We start from the raw sequence: 25,949 nt of genomic DNA on the forward strand, positions 1-25,949 counted from the left end.
GATCCATGATACACAGAAATCTAAGATTAAGAGATATAATAAGAAAATTTTGATAGAGGGGAAAGAAACTGGTCTAGTTTAAAAAAATAGAAAATAGATTGTTTCTGATGTTTAGGGGCAAGTTTTAAAGCTAGTTAAAGGAGACCAGGGGTGTGAAAAGAATATTAAGAAAAAGATGGTACACATGGGAGAAAAACAAAAACAAAAAATTAATTCACAATTTTGCTAAAAAGGCAGCCCTTCCTCATAGTATTTTTTCAGGTCCACAAGAAATTTTAGTTGATCCTTTCAGGATTCTACTTTTCTTTATCCTTCCCCTCCATCCTGAACTATACAGTGATGGCAGACAGTCCTTTTTTTTAGGTTTTACCCTTGGTGACATCTAACCCACAACAACACAAGACTAGTAATAATGTTCTGTATTATCTAAACCCTTCATAGAGTCTTCATCTTAAGTAGTTCTAAACTTAAGGTCTGTAAGCCTGTTTTTTTAAAAAAAAACATTTTGTTAACAATATAATTGGTTTATTTCATAATTCTATTTTATTCCTTTAAAATTATTTTGAGAAAAACAGGCTTCAGACTGCCAAAGGTATCTATGATCCAAAAAAAAAAGTTAAGAGCCCCTGAGCTAAAAAAATAGCTGCATTTTTTTCCCCTCATCAAATTTCAATTTCCCTCTAACCACATCCATACGCCTTCTCACAATTTCCCTCCTTCCATGGAGAGTATCTTCTCTCCTTGAAATCATCCTCTGCTCTTTCTACTGCCTCGATTCACAAGTGTAGCCACAATTTATCAGGTCTAACTGATTCTCCCTCATACAAATTTGGTCTTAGTATTCTTTTCTCCATTCAAAGAGCCACCATCTTAGCTCTGGCCCTCAACACCACTTATCCATACTATGGCAGCAGCCTTAATGGGTCTTCTTGCTCAATTATTTCTTCAATCACAGAACTATAAAAAATGATAAAGTCTTAACTGACCAATTACTTAATTGCACAATAAACTATAATATCAATCTGTTTGTCATTTAAAGTCTTTTAATCCAGTTCTAACCATTCTAGCTTCTTTCTGCATTACTTCCTTTAAATCACTCCAAGTTCAACCAAAGTGTGTGCTCTCCATTAACCACATTCCAGTTCCCATCTCTATACCTTTGCAGAGATATCATGGAATAACAGTAAAAGTCTCAGAGCCAGAAGGACACAAGCATGAAATAACTAGTGAACAATTTAAAGCTGACTTTACCCAGCATTTCAAAGTTTACATATCACTTTACAAATTACTCAATAGCCCTAGGAGATAGGAGCTATCACCTGCATTTTTGCAGAAGAGGAAAATAAAGCTAAGAAAGGGTCAGTAACACCCTGGATCACAACTAGTGTGTCTGAGGAAGGATTGTAACTCAGATCTTCTTAGTACAAGTCCCAAATTCTATACATTATTCTATCTAGTTACCTCCAAAGGTCCAATTATATCTGACATTTTGGCTTTGTAACTCTTGAAAACAGGATCATTAAACTTTATAGTGCTTTAGGGCAACTCCCAAAGACTAGGATACAGAGATGGAAATATGACATTTTCTCATTTGGGAAGGTCCTATTCTCTATCCCATTCCTTTGCACAGTATGTCTACCGTTTCCCCCAGCCCAGAATGTATGCCTTCCTTATTTCTGCCTCTTAAAATCCCTAATCTCCTTCAAAGTTCAGTTTGAATGCTACCCACCTACATGATCTGAGGCTGATGCATCCCTGCTTGTATTCTAGGAAGAAAGTTGTGCACATAGCAATATGCAAAGCCTTCTGAATCCAGAGGTCCATTTCATCTTAGTATCCTTAGGGTCTAAACTAGTGCCTAGAAGGTTGGGAAGTTTTCACATATGTGAATATGCTATTGTTAATAACAGCAATGATTATTTAGCTAGATGATGACTTCCTGCACAAGCACTTAGGTTTGTCAATTTTTCTGAGACCACAAAGCTAGTCCCTGTTTGATTAATAAAAGGTGGGAGAATTAGACTAAAATTCTTCCCAATTCTGTCCCCAAACATTTATTAGGAACTCTGTGGCCAGTCACCATCCTAGGGATAAAAAGGCAGAAATGACAGCACCCCTGCCTCTAAGAAGCTTATACTTCACTGGCCTAGTCTTACATTTGATCACTCCAAGATTCATCTGCTCATCACAATGTTATAAAATGCTGATCCCATCTCAGATGCACTATCATATTTCACAATGGCTTACTCTGCTCTGCTTTACAACGTGGGTTTCCTAATAGTTATTAGTTAAGCATTATACCCAGATGTTCACTGTCCCTCCAAAAAATGTTTAAGATTTTACAGCATTAGGACACAACATGGGAAGTTAAGAGCTCCAGGACTCTGACTGACCATGCCAATTCACTACTTTATCAAAATCTTGTCCATTTCCATCAAACACTTCACACTTAGCAAGAATTGCAATTGATGCTCTTACTAACCCTCCAGAAATCCTTGCCACATGATCTTGCTAATCAGCTATAACTCATTCTGTACTTGGTCCATTACAAAGCTCTTTACAGCTGCCCAAGTCAGAAAATAATGATATGGATTAAGTCCTTCATGACAACCATCTTCTTCTTCACTACATTTTACTCCCCACAGCAGCTATTTTAAATATTTTACATAAACATCATTTGTACAATGTTTTAAAATTTGAAAAGCACTCCCAAATCACAACAATTCGAAAGTGTGTAGTGCAATCATCTCCCCCCTTCCACTTTGCAGATACAGAGAGGCTCTCAGAGATAATATGTTCATAGTTATACAAGTAACGCCAGACTCTAGTAGAACATAGTTTTCTGGTTTCCATGTTCATTTTCATCTGTTCAATATGCCACAAAACTTCAAAGCCCCGACACTATCCAAACCACAACTCTTCCTTTCTAGAAGTCCCTTCCTCCTAACTCTAAAAATTACCTAATACTATAAACTCCCTTTAATTTCCTTCTTCTAATTTCCCCTGCATCTTTCTTCATTCTTCTTCCCTTGTCTCAGCAGAGAGAGATGATCACATACTTACAAAGCACCTCCTTGCACTCCAATCTCTTTCAGGACCTTCCTCTAAGAAGATTTATGTTCTTAGCAACTTAGAACTGATGAGTCAACTTTTTTCCCCTTTCCCCCAAGTTTAATGATTATCTCTATGTAGGTAACTCCCAATCCTATATATCCTTTCTTGACCTTCAAGTCTCAGATTTCCAATTGCCTACTGGACATTTAAAACTAAATACTATAGAGGTATCTTAAACTCAACATGTTTAAGAAATGGAATGTATATTTTCCCCAAACTCGCCCATTTTCTAAACTTCATTATTTCCAAAGGAAGTATAATCATTCCTGCATCTCAAATTTCCAAATTCATCCTTTTTCTTGACTCTTCATTTTCTCTCACCCACATATCCAATCAGTTGTCAAATCCTGCCTTTTCTCCCACCTGACCTATTCTATAATTTACACAGCTACTACCTTAGGTCAAGCCTTCAGCCATCATCTCTTAGCTAGATTATTGCAACAGCATTTTAACTGGTGTCCTACCTCAGACCTCTTACCATTCCAGTCTACCCTACATGCTGTTGACAAACAGAATGTAAACTCACTGAGAATAGGCATTATTCTTTTAATTTGTATCACCAGTGCCTATAGTACTAAAATACTTATAGTATGTAACTAGAACAGCCTAAAGCCTATACCCTCTTTCATTTTATGGTTTAGATACAAATGATACTCAACATAGGGCTTTGAATTACTCTCTGTGGAAATGATGACTTATCTAATGTGGTACAAAGATACATGACAAAGCAATATGGCAAATATCATTTTGATAGGTAATAGAATCAAACAGAACCAAGTGGAATCCAGCAACATGTAACTGAATTAGCATTTGGAATTCCCAATTACTGAGTTTAGTCTAAAGAATAGAGCAAAGACCAGATAATTGAAGAATAGTTGTTATCCAGACAAGAACTTTGGAAGGACAACCTGTAGAACATATCTCTAAGAATACTGACTTGGACCCAGAGGCAGGATAGATTGCCCTTGGAAAATCTGGTGATATCGTAAGATATAAATATTCAAAGAATAGTTGAGGATCACCAATTGGCAAAGTGAAGTACACAGTAGTTACAAGCAAGCTGTATATATTACAAACAAGGAACTATCCAGTAAAATTAATGTAGAATGCCCAAGAAGTGTGTGATGAGAAAAAATAAAAGGTAAGTGGGTCATGTAATAAAAGAGGGATAATTAAAAAGGAACCTAGATATTTCAATAGTGAGAAGATGTCAAGAAAATCTGAGCAAGGTTCCAGACTCAAATTTATGGAAAGACATGGTCAAAACTGAAAACAATGAAGAATAGTGGCAGAGTTTCGATTCATAATAAAATGTCATTAATGACATTTGAGATCCATGTGAGCACTGCAAAATTCACCAGGATACTTAAGTTCAAATTCTAGTTCTGCATTAGGCCAAAACCTCTAGGACAAGTTCTCATCTCTGTGCTTTAGTTTTCCACAAACTATGGAAACTACCTCTAATAGAACAGAATTGTCGAATTTTAAGTAAGACAAGAAAAAAACAAATAAGGCAAGATTTTTCTAGCCAAAAGTAAAAGCAACATGACATTAAAAAAAAAAAAAAAAAAAAAAAAAAAAAAAAAGGTCATCCTACTTTGACCATGTTTATCCATGATCAAATAAATGCCCATGGAAGTCAAGCCTCTAACACCAAACATATTGAAGTACAAGGCCTCATAAAGCCATCAGTGTTATTACCACCTTCAAAGGTAACCAGCATCTATGTTCCAACAGGTGGTGATAAGGTGTTGTCCCAAGATTTTTTGTTAGGATTAGGCAGTAGGTACATTCTAATTTATAAGTTTAGCCATGTTTTACATGAGAAAAAGGATTTCTTCCCTTTGAGGATGAAACCTTCATGATCCTGGCTTATAAAGACTATTTCACAGAATCAGGGCCATACTGGATGGTACAATTTTGTGTTGAACACCATATAATAAAATTTTCTTTACCCTCTGACCTTGTCCCTCATCACTTACAGAAAGGGATAGGAAAGCTTTACTTCTGGGGAGAAAAGCCACATTACCAAGGTCTCCCTGACCCAGTTTCTGGATATGGAATATTCCATGCCAGATAAATTACAGTCAGTGAAATTAGCAGGTCTCTTTCTTGCCATAGTAGGCAGGGAAATTCTACCACTGATAGATGCCACAGCTACTACTCTCATAATCTAGTTAAGCAACCTGCCAAGATTCTAAAGAAGCAGTGTTAGTTGGAAGCGTTGGTAATAAAATCAAAGTACCCAAAGGTCTCATCACTACATTACCATTACAAAAGTCACTACATTCTAGAAGCCTCATTAATTGAGAATGCTACTCTCAAATCCTAGAAGTTCTCTCAACTGAAGGAAAACTTATGCTAGAAAAGTTTCTTCTAAAAATTCACAACTTAAATCTAATTTTTGTAACTAAAAACCAGCTCACTATACAATGAGACCAATGACAAGGAGACACTGTCACTATTGCAGAGGAACTGCTATCCCTGTTCATATTCAGCCTGTGTCTGGCAGGGGCTGCAGATACATCTAGGCAAGTTGTGGTGAGCTAAGTGCCTAGAATGGGACTGCAGCTCATTAATACGATAGCACGAAGGCTGTGGGAGACCAAATCAGCAATAATATTTTTAGACTAATTGTTAACTTACTCTACTTTCATCCTCCTTTGCCAGCTCCTGTGGATTTTACAGCTGAGTCACCACCGGAACTTTCTAATGCATTCTCCAGCAGCACAAAGCCACTAGTGTAGGGAGTGGCAGAATCAGGGTCACAGAGACAACAAATGCTCAAGTTTTTTAGCCCACATCTCCCCAATCATCCAATGTACCTCAATACCATGCCGACCCAAAGTTCACATAGATAGATGGGAATCTGATTTAAAATGAACAGCAATGAATACAAGTTTTGTGTTGTTGTTGTTGTTTTTTTTTTTTAACCTCTAATCTAGTCCATTCCCTTCCCCCAACATTTTTACTACACAACATTCTTCATAAGGCCAATTCCTCAGGTTAGGATGCTTATTCTAAATCTAGGTAAGTGTCCTAGTAGGGGAATATTCTGGTACAAAATTGAGACCTTAAATCATTAACAGTGATTCCAGGCCTCAAATGAGCATATTACCAAGGAGTTATTTATATAATAATGTAGACAAAGGGACAAGAACATACAGTTTCCCTATTAAGAGAAAGGTCTAATAAAATGAGACAGTATAATCTATAATTTTATCCCAATACCTAAAAAAGATAAGATCCAAAACAAGTCAGGAGATAGTTTTCTTTTCTTAAAGAAAACTAAGTTCCATATAGATAACACCGTCACACAATATTAAAACTGACCTAAATACATAACCAACAGGTTTCTTTCCCCCAGTCTTAGGGCCTGTTGTAAAACTGGTATCTTCCCCCAAAATTCATAAACCTGAATTTCTAATGCTGGGCTTTAACACTGTTCTCTAACAGTCATTAAGTTCCTCTAAGATTTCCCTGAATATATAACTCACTCCTACCCTACACACTCCTCCCCATCCTAGCTTGGTTTCTTGTCTCTGTTAATGTCTGATTCCACCTAGCTAATTTCAAAAGTAATGCTTCTAAATCCCAGCTGTTATAAATCGGTACTTCCTATCATTTACCCCAACAACTCACTTCACAGCTGCTCAATCATCCCCTAAAGTCTCCCAATTACAAGGGCTTATTTTTCCTCTAAATATAACCAAAGTTTGAAGCCCTAAGGTCATTTCATTTTTTTAAGGATGGTGTCCTAATCCCAAATGCTCTCCCAATTATTGTTTTGTTACAACAAGAGATATAAGCAACCTTAGCCAACACAGAAACAGATGATTTACCTAAAGTATAAATTCTATCCCATCTAAATCATCCCCCAAAGATGCCCTAAATCTTTCTTGAAGATAGCCACCATACTAAAGCAGCACACATTGCATTTCTGAACTCTTAACTACAATAGGCCTCTAAATTCCTCATCCTACTTCCAACCCCCTGAAGGCAAAAGTAGAATATTATCCTCCTACAGTAGGGGCTTTTAACCTTAAACCATTTTGCAGTCTGGTGAAGCCTATGAACCTCTTCTAAGAATAATAAATGCCTAAAGATAAATAAAATATGAAAGTTACAAAAGAAAAGAATTATAATGAAAGTTATCACAATGTTAAAAAAAAAAAAAAGTACATGCCCTATATTATAGGGTCAACTAATTAACCTCTCATGTTCCTAGTTTGTAAGATGAAGGCATTGTATTTTGCCCAAGGTCACAAATGAAGGACTCAAGACGAGGACTCAAGACTAGGACTCCTGGTTTTAAGCCAGTGATCCTGCTACCACATAATTCCTTTAGATAAAAGTTAAGCAAAAATGATTTCTATATATCTAATAAATATGTTTAAAATATAGTTTTAAAGCTTTTTTAATGCAAAAATCTTTCTTAGACCCTGGCTGTACAAATTGTAGATTTAGTTCTCAGGCCATAGTGTAGCAACTCTGCTTGAGGTCCTCCCACACTGGTCATTATTTTAGGCACAGGGACTGGATATCCTCTTCTCAAGTGATTCAAGAACATCATTAATGTCCCAAGTCACATTTAACATTTCTATATACAGAAAATGCTTCCCCACCATAAGCTATGCTGACCCAGTGATATACAAGGGAGTTTTTCCATCCAGTTATAATCTGACATGATTATAACCCACCTGGCCTTTGGAATGTAGGAATCAAATAAATAATGGTGATCATAACAGTCCAAGTAAGTTAATTATATTGATGTAAAAAACATATTCCATGTTGGTTATTTCTCCTCAGACCTTGAAATCAATAAGCAACCCAAAACACACACCTCAAAATTACAGGGGGATTCACTTATACCAAGAGTGACATTATTCAGAGCCCTGGAATCTAAGATGCTGCAGTAGATATTGATATAGGTTTCATTCTTATTGGTTTCATGTGAAAGGCTACTTTGGAAGAAACCAGAGCTGCAGCCTCAGCCAAGAGTGATGACAACTCAGCTCTTTCCTAGTTGGCTCCAGCTGGCAGATACTGAGAAAGCCTGATGCCGAGAGGACTAGGGGATTGACTGATCAGAAGTCAAGACAGGTAGTAGAACCAAGAAGTTCATTTTTAGGTTCTTACAAAACACTCTTTTGATGAGAGAAGCTGTCTCCTTTAATATCACAGGCTACTTTGATTTGAGAATTTTGAATTATATTTATTAGCTATTTCTATACTAGGTGTAGGGATTACCAACCTATCCAAATGCCAATTCCCCAGATGACAGTTCTATTGAACAATGCTCCATTACAAAAATAACTCTACTGCAAGAGAAAACACTAGTCTGAATCCTCAGTTTCTGTATTTACTTGTTGAGCAAGGATGAACAGAATAGCCTTAACATTAGAAGCAATGTCCTGGGCCTCCAGGATGTCTTATTCCTTATGGAGAGTGCTAATTTAAATTCAAACATAACGAACCAAAAATATGTTTGCCAAAGTGCTAATATCTCTTTAGAGAGGTTTGCTTGTAATTTGAGTCTTCAAATTACTTTTATATGAAACTGGACAAATTCTACTTAGATGGACAGAAAAATGTATACTATCATCTACTCAATGATTATGACCAACTTCATATTAGTGCCTTAAGTAAAGCTCATCTATAACATCTAAGATTTACATGTAAGATAACTTTGAGTATATTCAAATAAGCTCTCCATTAGTCCCCATTCTCCACCCCCCCCCAAAAAAAAATGCTCCTACATGACTTAAATCAATCTTATTGAGGTTGTTCAGAGCCTCAAGATCTACCCAAAACAAGCCAACAAGGATGCAAAACTCCATCAATCCACACCAAGATTTGGCTGGCAGAATACTTAGTACATAGAAACAAAACAGACATGGGTCAAGGGGAGTTCACATGGACAAACCTAAATCAATGTGGACTTTGTAGAGATGACTAGAAATCCCATCAAAGCCAGTATCAAGGAGGTTCCTCTTAACATAGATTTGAAATATCAAAAACAAAAATTCTCAGCCAAAATAATCTTGTCTTTGAAATTGGACTGCTTGACAGGACAATTTTTGATTCTCCTGCATTTTAATAAATTGGGGATTGTTATACAAATAAAAAAAAATCTCTGGATGGCTTGGGAGAAAATGTGAGGAAGACAGATTAGACAAAGTCCCTTTTAGAACTAAGAGTCTAATACTAGACTTAAAAACAAAACAAAAAAAAAACCTTACTACATTTTAATTCCTTTTCCCATACTTGGGGTTAGAGAAAATAGTTAAACTTACTACAGCAGCAAAGTAAGTTTGTCTCTAAGTTCAAAACCTCACATCACTGAACACAGCCTAAACAAATAATCATGGCATTCTGGAATTTATATATGCACAACTAAGAAACTCAACTTCCTTGAAAAGTGCACTTCCATGTGTACTCTCAGATCAGATGGATTATTATGTCCAGTAACATGTCCCATACACTTTTTTCCCCTCAAACTCTCTCTTTATGGAGGACAGTTACTGACCTATCAGAACTCCTACTCCCTCTTAATGGAGTCCATCCAGTCCTAGGACTAGGGAAGCAGTGTGGGCAAAGAAACGTGGGCTGAATGTTCTCGCTTTGTTGGTGAGAAAGAGATCTGGTAACACAGCTGTGTGGTAGGAGTTTTACATCCCAATCCAAGGAGGCAGTATACTCATTGGATGGAGAAGAAGAAGGTACACAGTACAGAGATGGAAAAGCAAGCGCTGACACTAATTCCCAAGTTCTAAGAATAAGGAACTGTGGTTTCAGCAACAAATCCTATCTTGCCTATGACAAATTAAAATGTCCCATTTTAAGGGCAAGGTCATAGGCAGGGTGCCTATGTAGAGCTGCTCACTTCTTCAGCCACAGACTCTAGCTCTTACTATATAATCATGTGCTATTGATCACAAGACTATCTTCATAGAAAGCATAGATGGTTTAACATAAATTCAACTCTACTACTGTTTAAAAAGTTCAAACTAAAGCAATGAAGCCAATGAAAACAGGAAGGAGGAGAGAAGAACACATTACACTGCTAATTTTTTAAAGTCACAAACAGGGAGGCCTTCACCATCTAGCAAGTAAGCTTAAGAGGCTAGCACCATCTTCTTAACCTTTCTCAAGTGAAAACAGAACAAAAGGAAAAACAAAGATTTACAATATCATCTTTCATATATAAACACTAAGGAAAGGCTACAAGAACTTTAGGCCTAAAGAGTTCACCCATTATCAGTGATCTGATCCCAAATGAAATATGAATATGAAGTTTTCTACTTCTCCTGAAAAGGCTGGGTACTGCATAGATTGGCTACTCAATGAAACCCAATGCTGCCTAGGAGGGAAGAGAAGGGAGAGGTCAAATAATCAAAATTATATCCCTTTCTTTGCCCAAATTTTAAAGCCACTTAAAAAAAAAACATTACAACTCTCCTTTCTTTTTTAAAATAAAAACTATTAAATGAACATTAAAATGCCCCCATATACAAATACTCATCAAGCTTTGCAAAGCACTTGAAAAGGCTTGCAATGGCTTGCAATAATAGCCAGAACTAGACCTGTCTCTTCTCCCTCCTCCAAAAAAAAAAAAAAAAAAAAAAAAAAGCAGCAGCAGCCAAAACAACACTGTCACATTTTAGGGAATACTAATGGATATAATAATGAGAACTTTTTTCTCCACTCAAGCCACAAAGGCTTTAAGATCCCCCACCCCTTTCTAAGCTACTTGCAAAGTTCCTAAGTTTCCTGCTACTCAGTTTAAATTGGGTTTAATCAATCCTTCATTGAAAATAATGTGATGAATAGAATAAAAGGAGAGGGAAGATGGGCTTGCCCATCAATTGTACAGAATTAGAACCTTTGGGTTGAGGGGTGGGGCCCCAAGTTAGGAATTTCCTCCCATATCTACCTCCAAATCACCAACTCTAAAGATCAAGTCCCCATCTCCAACTATCTTTCTAGCCTAAAGACAAATAAATTCTAAATGCAGCATGGCTACAAGATCAGCAAATTAAAATTCGTTCCCTGCTGATAGTCTAAGACTGTTCTCTCTTTCCCTTCTCAATGTCTGTCTGTCTGTCTCTGTCTCTGTCTGTCTCTCTCTCTCTCACACACACACACACACACACACACACACACACCTTAACAAATAAGAAATTTAAGTCTGACATCAAATGTTCAACCCCCTCCTTCCTTCCCCTCCCCCCATCTAAAAGTGTTTTGCTACATCATCTCCAATATGGAACTAGGTACTGACAAACATTAGTTACCTTCCTATCACTTGCCCACAGACCCTCAGAAGAATAACAACTTTGACCATTTATTATATTGAAAGGAATAAAAGGCTCATTCTATAAACACAAGCTGTTTTTCTCATATTCACATCTCTCCAAAACAGCTCCATGTTAAGAGGTTGAAGACAGAGACAGGGAAAGAAAAATCCGACAACTGTTGCTGCAGATGTCAGCTGTAACCCCCCCCTCCCGCCAGGCCCCAATTCACTTACCCGATTGTGGGCTGCTCTGTGCTGCAGCATCAGAGTCCTGGGTACTCCATGGTCTGTCCCACCCTGTCAAGCTAAGGGACTGCAGGCCAAGGCACAGGTCATTTGTATCCGGGAGGCCCCGGGAAGATTCTTGCGCAGAGGTGGGGAAAAGCATCCTGCTTGTAACTGTTCCTTCAGAGTCTGAGAAGTCTGTTTTGAATAGAACAGACACAAGCCCAAGAGTTAAGGGTGTTGTTTAAAAAAAATACATATATATACACATACACATATACATATATATATATATATATATAATGTGTGTATGTGTGTATACATATGTAGGTTTCTGTATTATATATTTCTATACACACATAAGCATATATTAAATGTCTATATTAAAAAGAATTTCCTCAGGGTGCAGGCTTGCAATCTGGGCTTCCAGGGTCCTGCAGCCACTGTTCTAGTACTTTTAGGGCATCAGGTCTAGAGCCACCCAACCTGCCACCCCACACCCCACACACACCTATCCCGTCTGCATTACTGACTGGGCCAGCATGTGATCAGGCTGCTGATGCGTACCCCGCTGCCAGTGACATCAGCAAGGCATGCAATAGAGAGGCATCATCTCTAGAACTAAAGGGGTGGGGAGGGGAGGAGAAGCAGCGAGGAGGAGACTTCCCTTCCAGAGACAAGACAGCACAGCAGACAGGAAGAAAAAAGGTGCAGTTTGGCTCAGCTCAGCCAGAGAGGCAGCACAAACAAGACGGAGCCACGGCAGAGCTGCTGCTGGCCTGAAATCCAGCGACCTCACTAATGAGCGCACCCCGACAAAGACAGAACCCGGTGCTTGTTTGCTGCTGCTCCTCTCTAGTCTCCTCCCCTCTCTGAAAACCAAAAACACTTTAGTCCTGGACACTCTCCAGCTGCCGGCTTGAGCCCTGATTTAGCAGCCCGATGCAAAGCTTCACAATTCTGCTAGCATAATCTATTTGCTTCAACTTGGCCCCAGTACCTCCCCAACTGCACTGCACTGCTTACCACTGAATAAAGTGGATAACCTTTAGAAAACCAAAATTCAAGCCCCAGACCTGTGGTAGGCTAGTCTTAAGCTAAATTAACAGGGAAATGTGGTCAGGGGTCAGCAACTGGCACACCCCTTCTCAAGAAGGGTGCATGCTTGCTGTATAACATTATCATATTTCCTACAACATTTTCCTATAATCCATGTGGCAAGATAAACCCTATTTATATGAGGACTCTTGCTTCTGCTACTAATCAATCTCCTCCTTGCCCCAAATGGGGTCTATACCATCAATGAATAGCCACATATCCTAGAGTAGGTTTCCTCTCTTTTGTGACTCTCCTAGGAAGGATATATATGTGCATCAAGACCAAGAAAATATCACATGTTTAACATTTGAAATCACAATAACAAGGGACAGACGCTGCAGGTTGTTAAATCCTACAAACAACATTGCATATACAAGTCTGAACTGCTAAAAAGATACTTGCTTATATACCAAACGTCTAGGAAGCAGAAGAAACCCAAATTTCTCATCTTGTCTTTTTTTATTCCAAAGGTGAGCCTTTGGTACTCTCTGACTATTCCTAGCTTAATACTGCCACAATCACTCCTTATTTCGAGGATCAGGAAGTACAAACAACTACCACTACTTTTAACTGGAACAGAAGAAAGCTCTTCCTTCTTCAATCCCCCTTTCATCTCTGCCTTTGTACTCATCCTTCACAGCCCCACCCTGCTCTCAACACTCTTTATAGTGCACAGTCTACTTCTAGTAGACTAAGGTTGCCAGTCAAGCAGTATAGTTAGGCATCATGTATATCTAATCATCATGTATATCTAATCACTATCTCCCCTTCTTTCTGAAAATGACCTATTTAAAACACAATCCCACCCAAGATCCCTAGCCACAGAAAGCACAAGTTAAATCCTAGGTCAGATGGTTCTGAGGTAGCTAGAGGGAACAAATGTCACAGCAGATCTCTTTAGATAACCTATAGTGGAAAGAAGTAACCAGTATGTAGAAAGCAACATCATGGAATTCTCTCTCATGCTAACAGGAAAAGGTGGGTATAAGAGGGCAACAACAGTCCATCTTCTGCAGAAGTAGCTGGCACCAAACCTCCTGCAGCACTCCTTATGTACGTGCCCAAACTTATAGGGTGTGGAAAAAGAAAGATTATCTGTGGCAAACTGAGGTAGACTTATTTGGGATTCAAAAAAATTTTAAAGCTGCAAAGGATCTTAGGTCATCTAGTGTGACTTCCTCTTTTTACATATGTGGAAGCTAAGACCCAGAGACATTGACTTGCAAAAGACTGAAAGCATCAGAGCCAAGCTGCAAATGCAGATACTGACTCAAAATCAGATTTCTTTCATCAGAGGCTGCTGCATTCATGTCCTCCCCAGCACTTTTCTTGCCTGCTGCAATCAATTTCCCCACAACTGCAGAAAAAACACTACTCATTCTATGATGCATTCACCCAGAAATAAATACAGTACCTTTAATAAACTTCCATTTTTTTCTCTGATGTGCTAGAGAAGATGCTTCCTGCTGCCACACTACTGTACATTCCTTGGGAACCTCATTCTAATGTACCCCCCAACCATTGTGTGGCTTAAAATCTTTTGCTTCTACTATTTTTATCTCTTTACAGCCATCTTTAAAATTCTTCAGTTAATTCTATTCCATAAAGTTATCTCCAATTTGTTTGCCCTCAATTATATATATATATAAATGAAGATTTGAGATATATATATATATATATATATATATATATATATATATATATATGTAAAAATGAAGATTTGAGAAACCAGATTATTAATAAGTCTTGAGAGACTAGAAAGTTTGGACTTGCTCAGTGAGAAACTGCAGGGTCTTCCAGAAGAATTTAAGATCATTGAGGGCAATAGTTTTTGCATCTGGCACAATCCTTGGCACATAGATATGCTTTTGAATTAAGTGATTAAGCAAGAGGAAAGGAAAAGCTTATTCAAGCTGGGGGCTGCTAAAGTGAAAATGATGCTTCTGCAAGATTAATCTGGTAGTAGTATATGAGATAGATTAGAAAGGGAATTAAGAGAAATTAGAGCCCAATGGGGAAATCCAGAACTAAAACTGTTTCAATGGGAATGGAGCTGAAATAATTCAAATGAAGAATTTGCTTACTTAGAAAGCATTAAGATCTATAGAGAGGATGAGAGAAGCAAGAGTCAAAACATTAGAAGTATCAAGACCAAAGGTACATTGTCTTATAGGCTAATTAGAGACAACTGGATTCAGGTATTGGGAATGAAGAAAATAGCATCTTTCTTCTCTAATGGTTTCATGATTGTATCTCAAAAGGGATTGAGGAACATAAGACCATGACATCAGGAGAATACTCAAGCAGGAAGAGAGAAGATTCATCCAAGAAGAAATTCATCACAAGATTACTGAAAAATAACAGAAGTCACAGAAAGGATGGCATAATGGATAAAGTACTAGATCCATAGTCAGGGAAACCCCAAGTTGGGATCAGAATGCCTCAAATCCTACTTAGCTAGGGGATTCTGGATATGTCACTTGATTTCTCTCAGTCTCAGTATATTGATTTGTATAATTAATGAGAAAGTATCAAAAACTAATGAGAAAATGTCAAAAACTTAACCCTGAAGGGATACAAATGGAAAAAATAAGACAATCTACTCTCTAGGAAAACTGACAAGAACAGAAAAGAAAAGTTTGGCTGCAGAGTTATTGAGAGAGCCCCAGAAGTTCTGAGGGTACAGGCCTGATGGTTCTGTCTCACTGGAGAATTGATTCTCATCTCATCCACATCATATGAGTGAGCACTAGAATGAGAATAACACCACCTACTAAACCAGACTGTATTAAATATTATTACTGCTGTCATACAAAAGAGAAACTTTATTCGTTTGGGGGGAAGATAGGGAGAAGGGCAAAGGCAATTGCAGGTACGAATAATCTCTACAAGTATAAGCAGTTTCTCAGAGACAAAAAAAAACTATTAAAGACTATTAAAATGACTCAAAGAGAAGTGATAACAGAAATTAGAATTTAAGAGCTCTTGAAGGAAAGATACTTTAGGACAGAAGGTGGAAAACTTAAATACCATGGGCACCATGAAAAAAAAAATAGAGTAATCACTGATTCTATAAGACAAGAAAAATTAGAAAATACAGGATAATTACCACCAAAAACTATTAATCTGGAAACAAATATAAACCTTTTGGAAATTAGACTTTCTAAAAACATGACCCAACAAAAAAAAATTGACCACCATTTTATAAGAAATCATAAAGGAAAACTACTCAATTAAGAATCAGAAAGCAACGTGAAAAAATAAAAAGAAGCCCTCATTAAAAAAAAAAAATTCACCTATCACCACTTCCTAAAACAAGAAAAGCATGACCAAATTCCAGAGCTTCCAAGGAAAAAAAAAACCAGTAAGGAGATTTAAAAAAAAAAAAAAAGTAAAAGAATTCAAATACCAATGAACCACAGTTAACACCACACAAGACTCAGCAGAAAATACTATTAAGGAGAGCAAATAATGGAATATGATCCCCAAAAGTAAAAGATAAAGATAAAAGATGAAGGCTTACAATCAAGGAATACCTTCCCTTGAAAAATTGATCATCATCCTATGAAAGGCAGGGGAAGAGAAGAGCCTTTAAAGAAACAGTATTTTCTAACATTCCTGATAAACCAAACCAAACAAAACAAAAACAAAACATACTATCAATTATGAAATACAAACACACCCAAATCTAGAACAACATAAGCAAATAAACACCATTTGACCAATTGATAAAAGCTAAACAATAACATGTTTACAATCTAACAGGGAAAGAAGAGCTAAGTGTCCTTTCAGAATTCCATTCTAGAAGGATCAGAAGAGAAGCAAACTTGCACACCAACAAAAGAAACAGGAAATTTGTTCTCTTCTACTGGTTGGGAGGAAAAGAGTAAAGAGAAAGAGGGGCCTTGTACATGCCAAGAATTCTCCTAAGCACTTGCCAAACTTTATCTCCTTTGATCCTCCCAACAACCTCAGTAGGTAGATGCTACGATGACCCTCATTTCACAGCTGAGAAAACTGAAGTGGAGATTCAGGGACTTGCCCAGGGCCACAAAACAAAGATCTTGGACCAGCTTTAACCTCAGACCTTCTTGATTCTAGGCTTGTCCTTCTACCCACCATTTCACCTTGTGACCTCTGGAGAGGCAAGGGATAGGAAACTTCATTCCCAGGATTTCACCCAGAGGAGGGTGGGTGAAGACCAGTCTCTCCATGATTCTCATTCTCCTCCTCAGGAAAAGAGTGAGCAGCCCCATGCACGGGCACACATCAAAATACAATCCAACAAGGAAACATGGAGCAGTGAGAACAGTAGAGGTAGGATTCAAGAGCAAAGACATCATCACTGACTTTGTAGACTACACCATAAAGGAGGCAGTTATCAATAATCAAGCATAAGAATGCCAAGAGTAAGGACCTAGATCAAACTCTAGGCTTGCTAAAGTAAGGAGAATAAGAAGAATAAGATCAGATACTTCTTTCATAATCTCCTTTGCAAAGATATGAAGAAGGGAGAAAGCTGAAAAACATAAGACATCATAAAGGGCACTACACAATTAATTAGAATCACAAAATGTGACTGAGATAAGCTCATCCATGAAACTATACATTGCAGCAAAACAGAGAGCAGAATGTAACAACTTTTTGTTTAAAGAAAAAGTCAGAAACATAAAATCAAGGAAACCAATAGCAATCAATCTCAAACAAAGCAATAGTTTAAAAAAAAACACAACCAAGAGTTGAGGAAACTATCATATGTAAGGACAATTAAATCATTAATATTTAACATTTATATACCAAATGATAGAATCTAAGTAATTAAAGGAAAAGTTACCCAGATTAAAGAGAGAGAATCATACTTAGGACCTTATTGTACTCTTTACAGAATTAGACAACATAAATTTAAATACCTGAATAGACTTAGAAAATTTAGGGGGAAGAGCCAAGATGATAAAGAAAAGCCAAGAAATTGCCTGAGCTCTTACCAGTTTCCCTAAGAAACAATATTAAATCTAGAAGCTTTAAATCAAGCATCTAAAAGAAGTCTAGAGCAACAGAATCCACATAGAAGATGTAATGAAACAATTTTGCAGTCCAAGATAACTTTGAAGGACTTTTGGAAAGATTTGTCTTCTTAGGGTAAAAGGGAAGAGAAGCCCAGCACAAGTAGTGTCCAGTTAAGTCAGCAGGAAGTTCTTGGTCATAACACAGATCAACCAACAACCAAGGCCCCACAATCTGAAGCCACTAATTAGGCCCCTGACCCACCCCAAGCAAGAAAACTTGAAACAGTGCCCCCTTGTTCCCTGGGAACACAACTCAACTTTTAAAAATGGACAAAAGAACAAGAGAACCCTATCCATAGAAATCTGCAACAGTGACAGGAAAGATCGGAACACAACATCAAAATTCTTACATGTAAAGCCTCAAAAAGAAATATGAATTGGCCAAATGGAAAAGAAGATACAAAAGCTAACTGAAGAAAATAATGCCTTAAAAATCCGATTTGGGCAAATGGAAGCTAATGATTCTACAAAACATCAAGAGTAAGTCAAACAAAATTTTTTTAAATGAAAAAATATTTTAAAATGTAAAATACCTCACAACTGCCCTGGAAAATAGATCCAAGATAGATAATTTAGGAATTATTGGACTACTACCTGATCATAATCCCCCCCCAAAAGCTTACATAACATCTTTCAAGAAAAACTGCCCTGATATCCTAGAACCAGAGGTATAATAGTTATTGAAATAATCTATCAATCTCCACCTAAGATCCCAATATGAAAACTCCAAGGAATACTGTAGCCAATTCCTATCAGGTCAAGGAGAAAATAATGCAAACAGTCAGAAAGAAACAATTCAAATATTAAGAAGCCACAGCAAGGATCACAGAGGATTTAGCTTCTACATTAAAAGACAGGAAAGCTTGGAATATGATATTCTGGAAGGCAAAGAACCATGGATTCCAATCATGAACCAACTACCCAGCAAAACTGGACAAACTCTTTCAGGAGAAAAGATTAATATTCAAAATAATAGAGGTTTAAAAACTTTCCTGATGGGAAAAAAAGACCTGAACAGAAAATCCAATCTTCAAATACAAGACTCACAAGAAGCATTAAAAAAACAAACAAAAGAAAAAAATCAAGATATTCAATATAATCAAACTATTTACATCTCTACATGGGAAGATGATACTTGTAACTCTTAAGAACCATATCTCCATTACGGTAGTTAGAAGAAATATTCTTAGAAAGGGTGTTAGATACAAGTTGATTTTTATGTGGTAATTAAAATTAATTAAGAGTTGAGGAAAAAAGGATTGTACCAGGAGAAGAAAGAGGAAATAGACTTGGGCAAATTATATCATACCTAAGCGACATGGAAAGCCCAATTACAGTGGAGGGAAAGAAGAGATGGGGGAGAGCATTGTTTGAACCTTATGTTCAACAGATTTGGCTCAAAGAAAAAATAACACACTCAAGTAAGTAAAGAAATCTCAGAGAAGCAGGAAGAGAAAAAGAAAAGAGGGGGTTGGGAAGGGTGAGAGAATAGAAGGCTGATTGAGAGAGGCAATAATAGGAAGCAAAACAATGGAAAGGATGGACACAGAGAAAGAAGACCAAAAAAAGTATCAACAGGAAAAATAGGATGAAGGAAAATACATAGTTAATAATCATAACTGTGAATGTGAAAAAATTTTCCATAAAACAGAAGCAGATAGAGTGGATTAAAAAAAACAGAATTCTACAATAAATTGCTTACAAGAAACACTTGAAGCAGAGAGATACACACAGAGTAAAGGCAAAGGCTTCAGCTGAAGGAGGAAAAAAAGAGCAACAATCCTGATCTCAGACAAAGCAAAAAAAAAAAAAAAAATAGAACTAAATAAAGGAGATAAGGAAGGAAACTACATCTTACTATAAAAGTACCATAGAAAATGAAGTAATATTAATACTAAACATGTACCAATTGGTATGGCATCAAAATTCTTAGAGAAGTTAAATGAGGTACAAAAAGAAATTCAAGAGCAAAACTTACACTAGTTGTGCCCTCAACCTTCTCCTCTCAGAACTCAATAAATTTAGCCATAAAATAAATGAGAAAGAAGTTTAAGTAGGTGAGTAGAAATTTTAAAGTTAGATATAATCAATCATATAGAAAACTAAATGGGGACAACTAGTCAAAAACTCATCAATGTATTAAGGCATAAAACCCTCAAAAAAAAGCAGAAAGGCAGAAAAATTAAATATATCATTTTCTGATCACAATACAATAAAAATTATGTATAATAAAGGGTCATTGGGAAGAAACTAAAATATGATTGGAAACTAAATAATTTAATCCTAAAGAATAAAAACAAATCATAAAAATAATCAATAATTTCAACAAAGACTGACAATGAGAGAGCATACCAAAATTTATGAGGATGCAACCAAAGCAGTACTAGCAAAAATTATCTCTCTCAAAAATGCTTATGTGAATAAAATGGAGAAAGAACAGTTAAAAGAACTGGGCATGCAATTTGAAAAGCTAAAAAAGAACAAATTTTAAATCCCAAATTAGAAACTCAAATCAAATCAAAGGAAATGATTAATAAAATTGAAAGAAAAAAAACTATTGAACTCATAGATAAAACTAAGTTTTGTTGATTTTATGAAAAAAAAATCATCAATGAAATTGATATACCTTGGTTAATTTGATTTTAAAAAAGAAAACCAAAGTATCAGTACCAAAAATGAAATGAATTCACCGCAAATGAAGAGGAAATTAAAGCAATAATCAGGAGCTTTTGACCAACTTTATTTTAAATCTGACAGCCTAAGTGATATGAATATTTTCAAAATCATAAATCATCTAAATTAACCAAAGACAAAATAAAATAACTCCATTTTAGGAAAAATAACTGAAGAAGCCATCAGTGAACTCTCTAACAAAACATCTCCATAGCTAAATGGATTTAAGTGAATTCTAGTAAACATTTAATGAACAATTAATTCCAGTACTATATAAACTATTTTGGAAAAGAGGCAAAGAAGAATTGCTACCAAATTCCTTTTATGACAGAAATATGGTACTGATACCTAAACCAGGAAGAGCCAAAACAGAGAAAGAAAATTATAGACCAATTTCTAGCAAATACTGATGCTGTAATTTCTTTGCTAACTTTTAAGGTTTTTTCAATTTATCACCAGGGTAATACACACTATGATTAAGTGGGATTTATACCAGGAATGCTCAGCGGGTTCAATTTTAGAACAACTATTAGCATAACTGACCATATCAATAACAAAACCAACAGAAATCATGATTCTCAGTAAATGCAGAAAAGCTCTTGACAAAATAGAGCATCCATTAAAACTAAAGAGCACAGGAATACATGGAGGTTTCCTTAAAATGAAACATAGTATCTATCAAAAAAAGTCACTGTATTGGGCATGACAGGAAAAGAAAATGATAAATATAGGGAAATATGGGGAAACTGGGACAATTAATACATTCTTGATGGAATTATGAAGTGATTCAGCAATTCTGGAGAACAATCTCAAATTATGCTCAAAGGGCTTATAAAATTGTTCATACCTTGATATCGTGATATCATCATTATTAGGTCTATATCCTAAAGATATCATTAAAAAAAGTAAAGGGACCTACCTGTGGAAAAAGTGTTTGTAGAAGCTCTTTTTTGTGGTGGCAAAGAATCGGAAACTGAGTGGATGGTACATGATTGTAATAAGAATATTATGGCTATATAAGAAATGATAACCAGGCTGATTTCAGAAAAAGTTTGAAAAGATTTACATGAATTGATGCTGAATGAAGTGAGCAGAAGCAGAACATTGTACATAATACAGCAAGATTATGTGATGATTGACTATAATAAACTTCCACTCTGCTCAGCAATACAATGATCCAAGATAATTACAATAGACTTAGTATGGAAAATACCCTCTGCATCCAGAGAGAATTATTGCTTTAATTTCCTCTTCATTTGTAGTGAATTCACTTCATTTTTGATACTGGTAATTTGGTTTCCTTTTTTTAAAAATCAAATTAACTAAGATATAAGTATATGAACTCATAAAATCAACAAAATTTAGTTTTATTTATGAGTTCAATATTTTTTCTTTCATTTTTTTAACTCTCTCTTTGAATGTGGATCAAAGCATACTATTTTCACCTTTTTTTTTTTTTGTTGTTTGCTTTTTCTTTATTGTGGTTTATTTCTTTTGTTCTGTTTTTCTTTCACAATATAACTAATGTGGAAATATGTAGAAGTATAATCTGTATGATATTGTTTCCTGTCTTAGGGAAGGGATAGATAAGAGGGGGAGAAAAAAATAATTGGAATTCACAAAAATGAATGCTGAAAACTATCTTTACGTGTGATTGAAAAAATAAAATACAATCAAAATTTTCTTTAAAAAAAAAAAAGGAGTGAAACAAGAATTCCCAATTATCACCACTATTAAATATTGTACTAGAAATGTGAGCTTTAGCAATGAGAAAAAGAAATTGAAAGAATAAAACTATTCTCTGCAGATGATAGGTGATGGTATGAGAATCCTAAAGAATTAACTAACAGCTATTTGAAATAATAACTTCAAAGTTACAGGATATAAAACTCACATACATCAGCTTTTCTATATATTACCAACAAAGCCCAACAGCAAGAGATCCCAAGAGAAATTCCACTTAAAATAACTGCAGACAATATTAAATATTTGCAAAATATACCTGCCAAGACAAACCTAGAAACTATGAACACACTTACAAAACATTTTTCACCCAAATAAAATCACATATAAACAATTGGAAAAATATCAAATACTCATGGATAGGCTAAGCTAATGTAAAAATGATAATTCTGCTTAATTTACTTATTCAGTGCTACACCAAAATGGCAAAAAATTACTTTACAGAGCCACAAAAAATAACAAAATTCATCTGGAGGTATATAAGGTCCAAAAAATATCAATTATGTGAAAAAATACAAAGGAATGTGATCCAACCAAAGCAGACCTAACACTATATTATAAAGTAACAATCATCAAAACTATTTGGTACTGCCTAAGAAATAGAATGATGTATCAGTGGAATATATTAACTATACAAGACACAACAGACTGACCACTAATCTATCTGATAAACCCAAAGACTCTAGTTTCTAAAAACAATTTGACAAAAGCTTCCAAGAAAATTAGAAATAAGTTTGACAGACACTAGACAGTCCACACTGTATAGCAAAATAAGGTAAAAAAGGATACATAATTTAGACATAAAAGATGATCCGTAATCGCATCAGGAGAGCAAGTAATAGTTTACCAATCAGATCTTTGGAAGAGGGAAGAATTTGACTGAAGAGATAAAGAACATAATAAAATGAGGTTAAATTTTTAAAAATTTGCACAAAGAGAAAGCAACCAAAATAAGAAAGCAAAGAGAAAACTAGGAAACAATTTTTTATAGCCAGTATTTCTGATAAAGATCTTATTTCTGAAACATATAGAAAATGGGTCAAATTTATAAGAAGACAAGTCATTTTCCAATTGATAAATGATCAAAAGATATGAATAGACAGTTTTCAGAAGACATTAAATAAAACTGCATATAGTTGCATGAAAAAACTACTCTAAGAGTCACTATTGATTAGAGAAATGCAAATCAAAACCAACTCTCGGGTACCATCTCACACTTATCAGATTGACCAACATGACAGAAAAGGAAAATGATTAATGTTGGAAAGGTGGGAAAATTGTAACACTAATGCACTGCTGGTGGAGATGTGAACTGATTCAGCCATTCTGGTGGGCAATTTGGAACTGTGCCCAAAGAGCAATCGAACTACATATCTTTTGATTCAGCAATACCATTATTAGATCTGTGTCACAAAGATATAAAAAAGGAAAAGGACCCACATGTACAAAAATATTTATAGCAGTTCTTTTGTGGTGGCAAAGAATTGGAAATTGGAATGACCATCGTTTGGGGAAAGCTGAATAAGATATAATACAAGAATGTACAATTGTTCTATAAGAAACTATGAAAAGGCTGATTTCAGAAAATTCTGGGAAGACTAACATGAACTGATGCTGAATCAAGTGAGCAGAAGCAACAGCAAAATTATGTAATGATCAACAATGATAGACCTTAGTGCTTTTCAGCAATATAGTCAGCCAAGACAATTCCAATAGACGTGGGATGAAAAGTGGCATCCACATCCAGAGAGAGCATTATGGAAACTAAATGTGGATTAAAGCAAAGATTTTCATCCTTTTTTTGGATTGTTTTCTCCTTCTTGTGATTTTTCCCTTTTGTTCTGATTTTTCTTTTTTAATACGACTAATATGAAAATATGTTTAAAATAATTGCACATGTATAACTTATATTAGATTGCTTGCTGTCTTGGAGAGGGAAGGAGAAAAAAAAGTCTTAAAAAATCAATGTTGAAAATTACATGTAATTGGAAAAATAAAATACTAGTAAATCAAAAAGAAAATTTAGAAAGGATATTACTCTAGTAATTAAGAAGAGTAAAAAAATAAATTTTTTTTAGCTAGGCATGGTAACTTTACAAAAAGTAACCTATGATTTATGGCATAAAGACTGCAAACAAATGAAGAAAAAGCAACTATGAAAAATATCCTTTACTGACAAAAGCATGTTTAAAATCATAATAAAGAGACAATATAAGAAAGATTCTATTTAATGGATAGAGAACAAGCTTTGAGATCCCGAATAGGGGTTTAAGTTCCACTATGGACATGCCAGCCAGGAGGCCTGGGCAGATCACAACCTATAAAAATGCTGCATTGGTCAAATAAATTCTTCATCAGAAAAATCCTAAGTTCTAAATCCTGTACCTAAAAGTGTCTGAAGAAACGATTTACATTCTAAATAATTGGTGGGTCAAAGAACAAATCACAGAAAACAATATATAATTTTATTAAAGAGTACAACAAAGCATACCCAAACTTTTGGGATTCAGACAAAGCAATTCATAGGGGAAAACTTATATTGCAAAATATTTTCTTCAAAAAAATGAAAAAATAAATAACCTGATTGTGCATGTTTAAAAAAAAAAAAGCAACAACAACAAAAATTTTTAATTGCTTGTTAAGTAAAATTAGGAACTTTTTAAAAAGGAAAAAAGCAAAATGAAACATTAGCTAACCTAATCTTAAAAATAAAAATGAAATGTCAATACCAAAAATAAAAATTCAAAATTCAAAATGAGGACATTTTTAAAAATTAACAACTCTCCCAGGTACATGCCAACAAAACTGATAATAAATGAAACAGATGAATACTTGCATAAATATAAAATGCCCAAATTACAAGTAGAAAGTTTAAGTAATTCAATCTTTGAAAAAGAAATTCAACAAGCCATAAAGAAACTCTCCCTCCCCCTCCAAAAAATATTCCAAGACCATAGATTTAACTATGAATTACATCAAAAATAATTCCAATAATAAAAATTACACAAAAACAAAAACCAACTGCACCAAATTCTATCAGATAAATGTAACAAAAGAAAGCAGAGGAAAAAACTTAAGAGAAATAATTATCTCTATTGAGTATAAACCCAAAAATATTAAATAAGATACTAGCCAAGAAGCTATAACATATGAAAAATTCTACAGTATAAGTTTGGATTTGAACCAAGAACACAGGTTACTTTCCATTTCCTAAATCTTGTATACATTATTTTGGTGTTTCCCATTAGAATGTAAACTTCTTAAACTGATTTGATGATATTTTTAAAACAGAGGTGGATCAGTGGGAAATAGGTACAAAATATACAGAAGCCAACAAAAACAATGTACTTCCATTTCTATCAAAGGCCATATTTCCCATTCACTAGATTTGTAACTGTCCAGGGCAAAAGGGAGCCACAGAAGCTTCTTGATTATGAGTGACATGATTCAACTTTTCCCTCAAAATCTGTGTGCAAGATGGAATAGAAAGGATTCCAGAAGGAAATTATTAGGATTACTAGGTGAGAACTCAGGTTGTCTGGACAATGACAAGGTGAGAATTCAGGTTGTCTGGACAATGACAAGGTGAGAACTCAGGTTGATTTGACAGTTCTCTGGCTCAGACCTGTAAAGGGAGTTTGCACCTTAGGAATCCTAGACGGAGCAAGCTCATTGGTTGAAGTGGTTCTTCCCAGAAGCCCTTGCATTATCCCATGCCCATTCTCTGGGAG

At 35.5% G+C, this 25,949-nt stretch overlaps 1 protein-coding gene across 9 annotated transcripts in view; it reads right to left on the reverse strand.

Moving 5' to 3' along the window:
* The window catches only part of CPEB1 (cytoplasmic polyadenylation element binding protein 1), a 75,281-nt gene that overhangs the window by 25,726 nt on the left and 23,606 nt on the right, over positions 1-25,949 (reverse strand). For 8 of the 9 annotated variants that reach the window (XM_074296153.1, XM_074296150.1, XM_074296156.1 and 5 more), the window contains exon 3: positions 11,648-11,836. In XM_074296153.1, the coding sequence (XP_074152254.1) occupies positions 11,648-11,836 (189 nt within the window). Of the gene's footprint in view, positions 1-11,524; positions 11,837-25,949 lie in introns of all 9 variants that reach the window. The other variant, XM_074296160.1, reaches the window with a different exon arrangement.

This window comes from Sminthopsis crassicaudata, chromosome 2, assembly GCF_048593235.1.
Source record: "Sminthopsis crassicaudata isolate SCR6 chromosome 2, ASM4859323v1, whole genome shotgun sequence".
Lineage (NCBI taxonomy): Eukaryota > Metazoa > Chordata > Mammalia > Dasyuromorphia > Dasyuridae > Sminthopsis > Sminthopsis crassicaudata.